Source organism: Clinocottus analis, unplaced genomic scaffold (genome assembly GCF_023055335.1).
Source record: "Clinocottus analis isolate CAN_PGR_092001 unplaced genomic scaffold, fCliAna1.0.p SCAF_9, whole genome shotgun sequence".
In the NCBI taxonomy this organism is placed as follows: domain Eukaryota; kingdom Metazoa; phylum Chordata; class Actinopteri; order Perciformes; family Cottidae; genus Clinocottus; species Clinocottus analis.
In genome coordinates this window covers 5,473,681-5,488,732 of record NW_027176251.1, presented here as the reverse complement: position 1 = coordinate 5,488,732, position 15,052 = coordinate 5,473,681, and the positions used below count along the sequence as shown (strand labels likewise).

Here is a 15,052-nt window from a genome sequence, read left to right as displayed (position 1 = left end):
CAGCAAGTGTAATAAAGAAATATTATTGTTATAATCAAAACATGTCTGTAATCATACGTTTCGAAAAATGGAAAAATTATTTATTTTAGTTTAATTGTTTATATATTCTTTATTTGGTTCCTTATTAATATATATATATATATATATATATATATATATATATATATATATATATATATATATATATATATATATATATATATAATTGATGATTGAATAAAATTAACCACAATCATTATAGTTGTAAGATTAGAGAGAATATAGATCCTGATTCCACACTCCAGATGAGTATATAATAGAATATAGATCCTGATCCTAATTCCACACTCCGGATTAGTGGGCGGCGGTAATGCGCCCGAAAGCTGTTTTCAGCGCCAACCGCCATTCGCGGCCAAAGAAGAAGAAGAAGAAACGCTCCCTCGGGTAGACTACCGCGGCGAATTCAGGGAATATGGCAGACGAGGAGGACTCGGCGCCGGAGCCTGCCGCTGTCTCCCCCCCGGAGAGCCCTCTCATTGGGCGGCCGTACTCTGTCTTTTTCTCCGAGAGCGTCCAGCCGGCCGTCGGGATGGTGAGCCAACTGTTAACCCAGCCGTCCTCCCTGAAGTTTGATAAAAACATCAAACAGGCCTTCTACAACACGGGGGCGATGATCTTCGTGGCTATCTGCTGCGGAGCTTCTGTCCTGGTCTACTTCATCCTGGAGGCCTTTCTCCGCCCGCTGCTCTGGGCGGTGCTCTGCGGGACCTTCCTGCACCCCTTCAAGCACTCCCTGGCCCGGCTCGGCCGCTCGTGGCTCAGCGGCCTGCAGGAGACCGGGACGCCCATCCTGGTGGGGACCCTGCTGATCCCCGTGTGGTGCGTGAACCACGGGGTGGAGGCGATGGGCCGGCTGGTGCTCCAGAGGCTCACGGTGCTGCTGGTGATCGGGGCCGGGGCGCCGCTGGTCTACTTCCTGTACCTGTTCTGGAGCGTCGTCGGCATGCAGGTGCTCCTCGGGCACGTCTGTGGCGTCGTCGGGGCCGCGCTGGACTGCTTCCACACGGCGTGGGTGAGTGAGTGGACAGTGGTCACATCCCCGGATGACAACAAGACCCTCTGTTGTCATCCCGCGTGGGTGGACGAGGTCAAGCTGCAGCGTACAGCTCCGGGTGCTGCTCTATTTCACACTATTATATGTTTATTATGTTTTACTAATATTGTTTCCAACTGATGCTGTCTCGTGTTTTCTGTCAACTTCAGACGAAGACAACTAATATAACTAATTGATTAGTTCATAGAGGGAACAAAAAAAAAACTAGTTTGATGCTTGATTTATCCATATATGTTCTGCTCTGGTTCCAGCTTCTCCAGTGTGAACATCCACTGGTTCTCTAGGCCTTCTTTTATAGTAAATTATTTTGGAATTGTGATATTTGTTTTCACTATTATCGGACATGGACTAAATGATTATCTGAGACCTAATGTGTGGAGTAAATGCTACTAGTAATTGTTATTTGCAGCCCTACTTAAACTAGTTGTCCTAGTTTAATTACAACATGCTCATAATCGTTACGGTTTAGTTTCATTGTTGAAGGTTGACATAATTTAATGAACGATTATCAATAGTCGATCACTAATGACACTAAATTGAAAGCATTGCAGAATGCTGCAAATAGTTTGAATTGCATTTCCTTCAAAGTGTCTCATCATGGGTTATTCCACGTATCTATTTTAGTTGGAACATATGCCTAAACTTGTATCCCAGCTAATCACATTTCCTGCAGTTTCAGGATCTGATCGATCAATACCTTGTTAATTGTAAACAGCTGCAGGGGTCTGAGTCCAGCTACGCTTTGACTAGATACAAATTGTATTAAATGTTCCTCCCCAGACAGCCTGTCCTTTCTCTAAATGCTGAGGTAAACTGACACAGGGCCCTTGTCCAAAAATAGGGTTGAAGACTCTATATTAAATTACATCGAAAGACGTCTTTGTGTGTATTGGAACCAGCTATGACCTTTTGTGATCAGCTGATTACAGGCTGGGGCATCACATTTCATGCTTTTCCCAGCAAGGGGGAAGTCTAGAAAGTACATATTGATCACTTTAAGGCCTTTTGAATGTTTCTTTAAGTGTGCAACAGTTTCGGACAAAAAAACCTTTGATAACTCACTGTCTTAGTTTCAAATTAAATTATTCTCAGTCTTTAATGTGGACACCTTCATTGAGGTACAATGATAACTAAATGATTGACTCAAACACCGCCTCTGAATTATGTGTTATTGAGACTTCTTTCCGAGTATAGATTATAAACACTGACCAAATTGAAACAACAGACTCATCGATGGAGCAAAAGTTACTTTTACCTTTTGGTCTGATGGTACCCTGTAACATCCTCTCTATTTTGTATATTTTGCCTCTTGTTTCCTCTCAGGTGTGCACTGTGGTGTTCGGCTACTTGTTGGTGGTTTGTTTCAAGTGGAGGCCCCACACTGAGCAGTACCTTAGGGCTCTGGCTCTTCCTGTCTGGGCCATTTTTCTCTTCTACATTGGTGAGTGTGAGGAGAGAAGGGGAGGGCGAGGGGGGAATCCCAGAGAGTCTGCCTTGACATGTTGGTTGTCATTCCAAACTTTTATTCAAATTACCTTTTTTTTAATTTTTTTAATTTTTTTTCAAACGTTGCCTACTTGGCAGGTAGAAGTTACAGAAGGCTTAAGAAAGTAAAGCAAAACACTGTTTTTCCAAAAGTGAGATAAAAGTGAAGTCTATTAATCCGAGCTCGTGCATAGTTGCATAGTAAGATGATAAAGTCTCCAGTATTTTTAGCACACTCAAGGCGTGTCGGAAAGAGATGTTGACCTTCAAGAGTGAAATGTTAAATGTGACTGTGCGCTGTGAGGAAGTAGCTCTTCTCTTGAGGAGAGCGAGAAGGTTTTTCACATGACTGTGTGCGCAAATCCGACACAATGTTCTATGTATGGCATGTGTCTTTTATATAAACAATACCATACGGTTTCATATAATCAATACCATACGGTGGCCAACATTATTATTTACGATTGTATGCGTGTCAGCTGACACAAGGGTTACTATTTTTGCCAGCAGCATGTTTCTCCAGAATAGTGATAAAATACACAGTTACCAGCCTGATTTCTGCTTCTGTTTTTAGTCTCTCTGACCGGCTCGTGGAGAGTGCCCATATTTGTGATTGTGGTTATACTCCTCATCGTGGGCTCCCAAGAGAAACCACCTGATCCTGCCAAAGGTGAAGATTTATGGACACACACACACACACACATTTAGACGTACCACAGTGAGGAGCCTCTGTGCTCCGTCAACTTGGCATTCATAACTATAGTAAATAAAAGGAGTGATAAATGTTTTTTGTCTGACTGAAACATACAAATAGTGTGTTCAATTGTGATCTATAGAGGCGCAGGTATAGCAGGTGGACTTTGTTACCTTTTGGAGAGAGCTCAGCTACCTGTTGCACCTCATTTATATGCTAAGCTAACTGGCTGGAGCTTCACATTTAGTTTGCAGACATGAGGGTGGTATCAATCTTCAATCTAACTCTCCGCAATAAGCCAAACCAGTTACCAAAATGTCAAATGATTTCTTTCAAAGTCAAGGAAAGACAAACACACTATAAGCACTGTGTTATGTTATGCTCTGCCTCTTTGTGTTCATGGTGTCTGTCTCTCTTCTTTCCCAGGAGAGCTGTCAGGGCAGGTGTTGTCTTTCGCCGCTAACACTATTTACATGGCAATCTCTTGTAGCAACCTCCAGATGAAAACTGAGCTAAGTGAAAACTCTACGACAGGTAAGAGAGCTCACTTCCAACGTGGTGTATTAGAGAGGCAGTTTTGTTGTAGATAATGTGTGTATGCTGTAGTATAAGAGGTAATGTCATTAATACAAAATGTCATACGTAGCAGCAGTCTGCTGTAAAGAAATAACGTATCATAAAATACTGCAATTGAACGAACCGAATCAAGTATTCAACAAAGCTGTGTAATAGTCTTTGATGCAAAGACGAGGACTGTTAGGCAGTGTCATCTTTAATAGGCATTTATCTGCGAATGACTGTACGGATTAAAAATGCTTCTCTATGAAAATACAGTCAACATTTTTCTGACCCTGCTTTGTGAAGCCATGAGAGGAACTGCAGCTCAAGACACTTCTGCTTTAGCTTCACCAGCGGTCTGCGCTTGAACGACAAATTGTTGTTCTTTGCTTCTTTCTTTTTCTTCCTCTACATGCTTCCTCTGTGCCAACTCCGTTTTCTCTTCCAAGGTGGTGTGCAGTCTGTGGGCCCCCTTTCCTCCACGCCCGGGCTCCCTCGCGGCTTTCGTTCGTTACCAGGCGGCCTCTTCCAGAAAGAGAAAACCTCCAAAAGAGCCAGTGATATCTACTTTATTCTCCTGGTCTGGGCCATTGTACTGGTTCAGATCTGGCTCAACCTCTGGATCCTACAACTGCTGCCTATCCCTGTGGCTGGTAACACAAACACACACGCATGCACACGCCCCTTCACGTGACTTGCTCTACTGTACGCAGACTGTTGCATTTATCCTTTAGTGTGGGTGCTGAAGAAGCTGGTGGTTCACTTTGGCCTGAAGGACTTTGCAGAGGGCACTCTCACCTCGTGGTGGGCGGTGGTGGAGAAGCTTGGACGTGAGCGAGAGGAGGCCCTGCTGCCTGGACCAATCAAAGGCTTGGCTCAGTTCCTGCTGCGTATCGACACGAAGGTAGCGTCTCTGACTGACCGCCAGGTGCCGCCGCTTAAGGCGCTGTCTTTATTTCCTCTTTCTTTGATTTCACACATCCTCATCCAGGCACACACACCTTTTCTGTTTCACTTGAACACCCTTTTAGATATTATTTTGTGTTGATATAGTATATTCCTCGCTGTCCACATTTAAGGGCCATCCATGGCTATTGAGCACTGTTTGGCTACTGTTTCCTGCAGTTCAAATACCAGTATTGAAATAGTTAAAATACTGTGTAGGGGTATTGAATTGTTCACTACATTGTCTAAAGTTTGTAACTAGGACAAAGGTCAGATTGCTTTTGGTCATTGCGTGGGATCTTCTCCTTTTTTGTCACAATAGTGCTTTTTCTGACTCACCTATCACTCAGGATTTCAGCACATGAGTGCAGAAGGGCATCTTATGTATATGTAATCATCTTCTTTAAAAAATTAAATAATATATTATTCAGATTTTGGACACACACAAGAAACAAAATGGCAAACAGTAAACAACATTTAAATGCATTTTAGGGATCAAAACCTATTTTGGTATTCATTTGCACCATGGTATACTTTTGTTCTTGTTTTTTTAGATACTTCTTAATTCTTAGATTTAGTCAAATCAGACAATGAAGCAGATGCACCAATCAACAATATTTTTCCATAAAAAAATGTATTAAAGTAAATTAATTGTGTATCAGATCCCCTCTGTTTTCTATGGGCTCATTGTTTTGGTCCAGATGCGTCATGCAGCTCTGATAAACCAACACCCTACCGTACACTTCCTGTTCAGCATCAGACGGCACAGACGAAGGTAGCAGGTTGGCTGGTGAACACAATGGAGGATTTAGAACCAGATATTACCAAAATACTCCAAATAAATGTCAATTTTGATCCTTGCCTGCTTAATGTGTAAGTAGGCCAACATATTCAACAAATATGAGCCACAAGTGACACATTTTACATTCAAAGATGTCTTTCTCCTGATGTTTTCTGGATGTAGTTATGTTGTGTGTTTTTATAATCCCAACAATTTGCATCCCACTGCAAGTCCACACTCAAACACTGTCGTTAATTCCTGCCGGCCACGGCCCACTTCCTGATCCCTCGCTGCCTGTACCCAAAGAGGTGGCGTTCTTGTCGCATGGGTACATGTGATAAATGCTGCACAGGTCTTTCCAAAAATAATCTTCCCGATGTCTCTTTGTCTTCTCCCCAAGCTCTGGCCTTGGCTTAACAAGCAGGTAATGATTTCGAGGAGCAGATTGCTGAGAGACTGACAGTGTGCATGAGAGAAAGCGAGAGAAAAAGGAAAAGGAAACATACTTGTGTACATGTGTGGATGTGTGCAAAGGCGTGAACACAAGCTTGGACTGGCGCTTTACTCATCCACTGCCACGCCCCCCCCCTTCATGCTGTCTATACGTCTGTCCGCTCCCTGCTTTCTTGGGTCATGCTTGTATTATACAGGAAGCTACGGCCGGGGAGGCGGGACTCTCTGGTCCCGCTGCCTTGTTCGTACCTTCGCTGCTGTGGTTTAACTAGCCGGTTTTGCTTGAGCGTGTTGGGGCTGCATGGAGAGACGACTGATGTAGAGATGATGTGGAGAGAGAGAGCGTTTCTGAATCTGAATATATATTCGCTCAGAAGCCTGATATGTGTATATATATATTTTTAATAGAGATTAGGACGAAACTCTGTCCATGAAACCTGTGGAGAGATTTTGTTACTCAGGAGATTTTATGGGAGGGAGTGGGGATGGACAAAACAATGGAAACCCCTAACAGTTTGTGGGTTAAAAATAGCTTTACTCATCTGTGTTGTGCTATTATTTGATGCCTGAACTGTTTGTATTTAGTAACATATTAGTCGCTTCAGTGCTAAAGGACAAAGGGAGTGTTTTGCAAATTTTAAAAATGTTTTTTAAAGGATCGGGTTGGCAGTAGATTTATATATTTTTCTTCAGAAGAACAAATCTCAAACCAACAAGAAATGTATGTGACTAACACGGGTTCTGTGTGCATTCAAAGTAAATATTGATGTTGGTTGTGGTCTTTTCATGAGCTGTGTTATTATTTATTGTTTGCTTTCTCTAAAGGTTTAATTATGTGCAGATCTTGAATGCTGGCTTTTGATAGTGAGAAGCATTGATAGCATTGTTGACTTAGAAGACGGATGCTCTCCAGAAAGAGCTCAGTGTTGAGTATGCAGGAAAGACTCGTCAGACCGTTTTAACTCTTTTATTGTCTTTGGGTTGTGCCTCAAAACTAGAGTGTTTTTATTGAGACGTGTCATCTTGGTGCAATGTTGAGGTTTCTGAATACACTGTTTTGGAATGTTAAATATTTACTTTTTCATTGTTTGTAAGGTTCCTCTCTGCATTACGAATGTGCTGCTTGTGTGGCCTCTCTGAAATTGCATCCGTGATCTTGTGTTGCATTACGTTTGATTTACTCGAGTTCATCCACATCCGTTAACCTGCCAGGTGTCATCTGTAAAGTAAGGCTGCATTCTTATAGATGGTAAGAGAAAAAGTTCAATATTAACCGCTGCAATGCAGTAGGACCGTTGCTGCCATATCATTTCACCATCAATATAATGACAAATCATAAGGAAGTAGCCTTACGGGGGAGGGGTGTCCACTAACAGTAACTTGCCATTGTATCCAGTAACTTGATATCAGCTCATGGCTTGTGTGACATTAACACACACATGCATACAAACAGAGACTGATGCTGTGATAATCTGGCTGTGGATGCAGTTTTGGAGCATTGAGAAACCTGAGTTAAGAATTTCACCACCTTTTTCTTAACAGAATTCATTTTAACGATAATTTTCTTTAAACGGAAGATACTGACAGGAATGTCAAGCATTCAGAACACTTTTCACTTGCATGTTTTCATGTGCAAGGATCTGTGCATGCAGGTACACGTATCCTGGCTCACTCAGTCGACTACCTTGCTTTTCTCAGGGCCCAAGAGGGCAGCTTTTAGGTTCAAAATGGCTTCACCTCGTGGGAAGGACGCAGGTTTCTCCATGTGTCTGATCACTGTGTGTTTTCAACCTTTTCTGAATTCTGCTCACTTTGTTTCTACTTCTCCCCCTCCCTTTCTTCTACATCTCCCTGTCCGTGTCCTCTGTACGGGCGTAGATGATCGTGTGGTTGGAGCGCTCGCTGGATAAAATCATCAGCATCTTCATCATCTTCCTCCTGGTCACGGGGACCCTGCTCATGGCTCTGCTGCTCACCTCCATGGTACTACTGTTTTTGTTCCCTTTTTGAATTCCTCCACTGCATTTAAGAGGCGCGGACAACGACAAAGTGACTTCTATCTTTCTAGGTTCACCATGAAAGTGTTCACATCATCGACGTAACCAGTAACCTCATCAATGAGACCGTGTCTAACCACCCGGAATGGGCCAAGTACGACATTTACTCCTTTTTAAAAAATATATATATATATATATTGTATCTTTCGCTTTTGTGTTTGGAGTTTGTAATTTCTAATCATCTTCTTCTGACATCGTCTTCCTCTAGTTGGCTTCCAGAGGCTCGTGTGGTGCAGAAAGCGCTTAATTCAGCTGCTACTAATGTGCATCAACACGGTAGAGAATGGATAACACAAAAGGTAAGCATAATAATTGCCTGAATGTTGAATTTTCTGATTTGAAATATAGAAGAAACCCCCCCCCAATAGTTTAGCCTTTCATTCATTCATCTATTTGTGCAGCTCCATAAGATGTTAGGGGACAAGGTGAACAACACCGCCGTGATTGAGAAACAGGTTTTGGAGCTGTGGGACAGATTGTACCACTCCTGGTTTGTGAAGGTCAGTCAAGTCAATTTAACTTCTTAATATCTGGGATAAATCTATCCTTTTTTTAAAAACGCATAATATTCCATGCATTTCCCAGAACACGACCCACTCCGGACGGCCCCGCGGTCACAAGATGGTTCAGAGAGGAAACAGCTGGCTAGGAGAAATCCTTGAGTGGAAGGACGTCGCCTCCTTTCTGCAGGAAAATATTGAGACTCTGCTGTCTGTACGTATGACACACCATCTTCTGCATATATTTTTGCTTTCAAGGATCTGTCGGACCATCATCATTTGTGACCACAACTTGTTTACAGTTAGCCTAAAGACAAATACCGCTGCTCCGGCATTTGTTTGTGCTTTGTATCAAATATTATATTTCCATGAATCAGTGACTGGATTTTGATTAAATGTGACCCTGGTTGGTCTACTATCTGCGTAACGACAACTGCCGTTCATAAATCGTTGTGTTGGCGTCTAATATTTATTGGATGCCCGCTGTAGCCTCCGGAAGAATTCAGTTTGACAACTTCTCTCGTTCTCTTAATTCCTTTTCTCTGATCACAACTGACAAGCGCAGCAATCACGATAGCAGGGCGTCGTCCAATCAACACGCAGGTTGACCGTCCCTAAAACACCCCAAACAGCCGGAAGTTCGGCTCCTTAACACGCAGGTTTTCAGTCATGAACATGTCACAAGCAAAGATGCATTTAATGGGCTGTAATCTGTCTAAGAGAATCCTGTTTCCTCCTCTTTTCTCACAAGACTGTAACGTGGAACCGGCCGGTCTGCTTCCCTCATATAAATATACTGATAAACAGGAGTGGGTGTTGAAGTGCGAAGTCGTGTGACTATCTTCCCTCGAGAACCCGACATTTCACAGGCGCAACTACCGCTGCATGATGTCTTTCTCACCCCGAATAACCTCAACATCTTCCGTACACACGATAGATAACAATATGAGCGTAAGCGTCGACACAGAATCTATACATATTTAATATTACCGGGTGAGGTATTCCTAACTCAGAGGGGTTTATAGTTCTCCTGTGCGTAACGCTGCTACTGTTTCCTCTTGTTTTGAAGATCCTGGAGTCTTTGTGGGTGGTAATGAGTAGAAATGTGGGCCTCCTCATCTCCACCACCACAACGCTGCTCACCGTCTTGTTCCACAGCGGCACGGCTCTGCTCAACTTTGTCCTGAGTCTGGTACGAAACGCTAAACCATCTCTCGCACTCAGATTTCAGATTACACTTACTGCATGTTCATTCTTTTCGAGCAAACACGAGTAACACACACAGCTGATCTAATAAAAGATTTCCTAAAATACAAAATATCAGGGATGAAACAATATTCCTGTCTTTTATTTGCCCAGGTGTTAGCACAGTCTTCTTGTGGTTGGTGGGGGGCATTTCATTGTAGCCATCACATACATTTGTATGCATGTTTATTTATTTAAGAATTATGTGCTCATGGTCTGGACAGCGCAGGTAAAATAATGATATTCATGCCTTAATTCTCACTTGGAGATCTAGTGACATCCTAATGGAAGCGTTTGTAACAGATACTGAACCTCAATACATCTATATAAGACAAATATTATTATGCTTCAGGTGGTAAAGTACACGGTCCACGTGTACGAGAGAACTATCTGCATGTTTTTGCGAAGGCAAACATGCTCATATTTATGCTGTTTTTCTACGCAGGTGATTTTCCTGACTACTCTCTTCTACCTGTTGAGCTCCAGCGGTGAATACTACAAACCTGTTAAGTGGGTGATCAGCTTGACCCCCCTCTCCCAACCTGGACCTTCCTCAAATATCATAGGCCAGTCTGTAGAAGAGGCCATCAGGTAATCGCACACACAAAAAGTATCTTGACAATCTCTAGGAGATTATCTTTGACGTTGTGTGTGCGTGTTTGTCTTGAAGAGGCGTGTTTGACGCCTCTCTGAAAATGGCTGGCTTCTACGGCCTCTACACTTGGCTCACTCACACCATGTTCGGCATCAACATCGTCTTCATTCCTTCTGGTGAGTCGGCGTGTTCGCAGCAGCCGATGTCGCCACTTTACCTGCACGTGCCAAGCCCTGTTCAGTGTTTTCTCACTCACTGGAATCCTCCTTCTCCCTTGGCCTGAAGCTCTGGCGGCCATCCTGGGCGCCGTGCCGTTCCTGGGGACGTACTGGGCCGCAGTGCCGGCAGTGTGCGACCTGTGGTTGGCGCAGGGCGAAGGCGTCAAGGCCCTGCTGCTGCTGATCTGCCATCTGCTCCCAACGTACTTTGTAGATACAGCTATCTACTCCGACATATCAGGGTAGGTATGCGATACGCTGTTACCAGCTTGTTGGTTTGATGTTTGAGTTTCCCCTCATCCCGTTGACTCAACTAAACCATCACATTTCAACAAATCAACCGCCTGGTTAGAACCCAAATGTGTCTTTTTAAAGGAAACCATAGTGTTGGTAAAATTAAGTGTGTTTATTTGCCTCGGTCAGTTTTAGGAGTTACTACTAATGACCAGTTAGTAGTTTGTTTGATGTAGACCTAATGAAAACGACACCAGACGGATAATGCTCATGACGGCTGTTACTGGCAGCTCAGGCACGCGTCCACGTCTGTGAATGTTTCCTGCAGCGCCGGCATACATGGTCAGGACTTCATTTAAGTTATGCTTAGGTGTCACAAAGAAGACAAGTTAAGATCAGGCTGAAGGTAAGGGGAAACCCAAATGTATGGGGGGAAAAAAATAAAGACAGATATTATGTAAAAGGACTTATTTTTTTGAAGACTTTGTTGATTTTCTCATTACAGTCCCGTAGATTGTAATTGCACATAATTTAGTATTTTCAAAAGCATGCTTTGCATTTATGGTTTTGATTCTGTCCTTTCAGCGTGTGCTGAAAATCTATTTGGATAGTGTTGAAATCCATGTTAAAGATTTGTTATTCATATTTTTTTAATCAAAGTTCTGTTTATTGACATTTATTTGTGCATTTTTCAATACCTAAAAGCACACAAAACGTTTTTAGACTCAAGTCATATTGAAGTTTTTACCATTCACTAATACATAGCGTCATGGCAGCTAACAGTTCAATGAATACATCATCACTGGGAGGTTTGAAACGTGTCCCTGATCGCAGTTGCACTGCCAAACAAACATCATGATGCATATTAGATATGTGACTTCCAATATGTACTTTTCTCGGTATTTCTTTGTGTTGATCTGTGTTTTTGTGTCCTTGTCCCAGGGGTGGACACCCGTATCTGACGGGTCTGGCAGTGGCAGGTGGAGCATACTATCTGGGTCTGGAGGGCGCCATCATCGGGCCCATTCTCCTCTGCATCCTGGTGGTGGCAGCCAACATCTACAGTGCCATGCTGATGAGCCCCAGCTCCGCAGCGCCGACACCGGTGCATTCCAACTGGCCGCTCAACCAAATCAGGTAGGGGTATACAATCTGAACGCATTCAAAGAGCCGATCACGTTCAACCGAACTGTAACATGATTGCTTGTCCCAGTCAGGACGGTCACAGACTCCACCCCCACTGTCCTGAAAAAGAGTGAGGAGTGAGAGCCAGGAGGGTGCGTCCTTGTGGAGTGTCACCTGGCTTATTGGCCGTTTGCTCGCGGGGGAAGCGCTCCCCTCACTCCCGAAGCCTCATCCAGCGCCACCCGGCTCGACAGAGGTCCGACCCGACCAAGAAGAGATGGCGGCGTAACGGCTGGTCCCTCCCCCCCCTCCCCGCCCCGTGATGCTGTACGCCTGCCAGAGCGGATTCTCTGAGCAACACGGCACCAGCCGCTTTCATTAAAGACCCTAAAATGACGGATGCAAGCGATCATCCTGATCCCTGATAACTTGGACCAATGATGTTACGTTGGGCACTTTGACTATGAATGACCAAGATGTTGACGCTAAGCACTTTATCGCTCGCAACTCCAGTGCCTGAATTGATTTTTTAATGTTTAGAGATTCCTAAAATGGCTGTGCGGTTTGTGGTGAATCTTAAGATGACATACATACATGCATAGATGCATACATACATGCATACATACATGCATACATACATGCATACATGCATACAGTTTTCCCTTGATTTCCACCTCCCACACCCCAGCTGTGCTTTAAGCTACAGTATGTGGTTGTGCAATATTTTGTTTTCCCTACCTCACGCTTGGCTCAAAAGAAGCAGTTGTTGACTGTTTTTTTTTTAGTTTAACTTAATGCGTTATTCACGTTTTAGTGGTAGGAAAAGGATTACCTTTTCATTTTTTTAAACGCTTCGCTGAGCCATCAGTTATGAAGCACGTTTACACTGAGAATGAGTTGATGTTGACATGTTCTACTGAGTATTTCTGTGAGCACTTTTGAGATTGGTGATTGTCACCCCTATCAGGTGGGGTGACGTCATCATGGTTTTAAACCTCACACATCTCGAATCGGTTATGTAAAATGTCTGCATATCATCCACTCCTGTGCTCGATACTTAAAAGTACTTTTCTAGAGAGTATGAAGTTAACAGCCGTTGAATTGTTCATATCGAGCTGTGCAGATGAATTGTGTGTGTGTGTGTATATAATGCAACACATGGCTACTGTGTTAGCTCATTGTGGGGCTATGATATGTTCTGGGTTTGGTTTTTCATGTTTAACTAAATTACTGTAGTTGACACTTGGTACCGTTGCTATTTATTTTAAATGAACGGATATTCACTGACACAATAAACATGATCATTTAAACTGTCGTAGCTTTTTGGGATTCTTATTGCACATTTGAACTATTTTATATATTGATGGGTATAGGACAAAGCATATGCATTAATAATGGAGAAATACATTTCCAACACTTTTTAAAACCCTTTCTATACAAGACCTCACTGCCACTTTGAGTTTGAACTGAGTTTTACATCAACGAAACACTTAAACTTACTACACATTGATTTAAGATACCACAACTAAACGTCTTAGTGATGAGTACTTCGACTGCTGTATTGGTGCAATATAATTTAGCTAGAAAATAGTTAAGTTAGTATTGCAATAAATATTGATTGAAAGACGAAGTAGAAATGCATAGAATAGTATGATGAAAAAGTCAGTATTGCATAAAAAGTTCACAATATGGAAAATTAAAAAAAACAAGCGCTGCTTGAACGCGACATATTTTCATCCTGGTGCAGAATATTGTTCAGCGTTCTGGTTCCAGTTGATGAACTATGTGGCCGCTGCCCAGAGGAACGCTATTTGGTGAAATGTCCTTTTAACCAGCAGCCCCTTCAGAGAAGTGGAGGATTTCAGTGTGAACACAAACCAAAACCCAACTCTCCCTGGAAAAATCAAAGTTAAAACTTCCTTCTGTGTTTGTGTGAGTTTAGTCAGACGGCGTCTTCTGGTCTGTGAAGTCTTTACAGATTGTCAACGTGTCAGCGAAGCTTTGGACAGATGGACCGAATAAATATCAAATCCATGGAAAGCTACAGTGCAGCTGCTGGTAAAGCCGTGCCGGCGTCTCTGAAGCCTCCAGCAAACGAACCAGCAAACGCATCATGAACATGATATTCACATTTGTAGTATTTCAGATATTGTTACAGGAGCCATCTCATTTTGCCATGAAGTGCATTATTTTCTGTCTTTTTGATCGCTAAACAGTGACAGTGCTGATTGTGGGAAAACAGGAAATGTAGGACATTTATTATTTATAGTGTAGAAACTAAAAATAAAGAAGGTTTCTCGTGAGGTTCTTCATTCCTGTTATTTTTATTTGGTTTGGTTCAGATGTGATGTATTGCATATAATTGAAAAAAAGAATGAATGCATGAAATGCCTCATCACACCTGATGCTGAATCAAAGACTGTTGACTTCACACAGATAATACAGCACGGACATAGGCAAAGGGGATTTTAACGTTCAAAAAATACCTTTTTCCACCGTCAAAGACTCACTAATTTCTTTAAGACTTTCAATTAATCTGACCAAAAATTTTACCAGTTGAAAAAAAAAGGGCCTTCATTGAATTAAGCGCAGCTCTATCATTTCTATAATATAAATCTGATTTCACCAACAACGATCAGTAACAAAATGAAACAACGAACTTAGATGGACACACATCCACGTTCATAAATGCACTCTTTCCTCCAAACATGCTTCAATATTCCGTCTTTTCTTGTCAGCTTCCCTGCGGGCCGCAGTCTGATTGGGCGTTGACCCATTTCTTCAGATCAAAGACTCCACGCAGTTCTTCTGAAGTCTGCAGCACACGAACCGGAGGGGAGTCTTCCGGAGCTCAGGCACCATCCACACCGCTCGCTTCATTTGCACAACCTGAACAGAGTGAGACGCTTCCTTGAAGAAGACTCTGTACACAATGTATTTGTCTTCATCGAGGAGCAGGAGGAGAGGATCTCGGAAGATTGACCTTTTGACCTTTGAGTTCCCAAATTAGAGACACAATTTAAACTACGATAATTTGAACTCTTAAAGGATGAAATAAGTACTGCAAAA

At 42.7% G+C, this 15,052-nt stretch overlaps 1 protein-coding gene across 3 annotated transcripts; it reads left to right on the top strand.

Moving 5' to 3' along the window:
- The first annotated feature begins 366 nt into the window (after window positions 1–366).
- Window positions 367–13,297, top strand: tmem245 (transmembrane protein 245). 3 transcript variants are annotated; one of them, XM_068570101.1, is made up of 18 exons: window positions 367–1,051; window positions 2,417–2,534; window positions 3,153–3,248; window positions 3,699–3,806; window positions 4,280–4,483; window positions 4,565–4,734; window positions 5,957–5,980; window positions 7,888–7,992; window positions 8,078–8,160; window positions 8,275–8,365; window positions 8,468–8,566; window positions 8,652–8,780; window positions 9,636–9,758; window positions 10,257–10,402; window positions 10,482–10,582; window positions 10,692–10,866; window positions 11,801–11,995; window positions 12,076–13,297. In XM_068570101.1, the coding sequence occupies exons 1-18, from the start codon at window positions 452–454 to the stop codon at window positions 12,122–12,124; spliced, it is 2,616 nt and encodes an 871-aa protein (XP_068426202.1). In that variant the 5' UTR covers window positions 367–451; the 3' UTR covers window positions 12,125–13,297. The 3 variants fall into 3 exon arrangements, with proteins under 3 accessions (XP_068426202.1, XP_068426203.1, XP_068426204.1); XM_068570102.1 differs by having other exon boundaries at window positions 12,072–13,297; XM_068570103.1 differs by lacking the exon at window positions 5,957–5,980.
- The last annotated feature ends 1,755 nt before the right edge of the window (window positions 13,298–15,052 follow it).

Bases quoted from the DNA above. Each gene is read 5' to 3' on its own strand.
- tmem245 (XM_068570101.1), top strand. From the start codon at position 452: ATGGCAGACGAGGAGGACTCGGCGCCGGAGCCTGCCGCTGTCTCCCCC. The intron at 4,484-4,564 runs GTAACACAAACA...TTTATCCTTTAG, and splicing joins GCTGCCTATCCCTGTGGCTG to TGTGGGTGCTGAAGAAGCTG. The intron at 8,781-9,635 runs GTACGTATGACA...CTTGTTTTGAAG, and splicing joins ATATTGAGACTCTGCTGTCT to ATCCTGGAGTCTTTGTGGGT.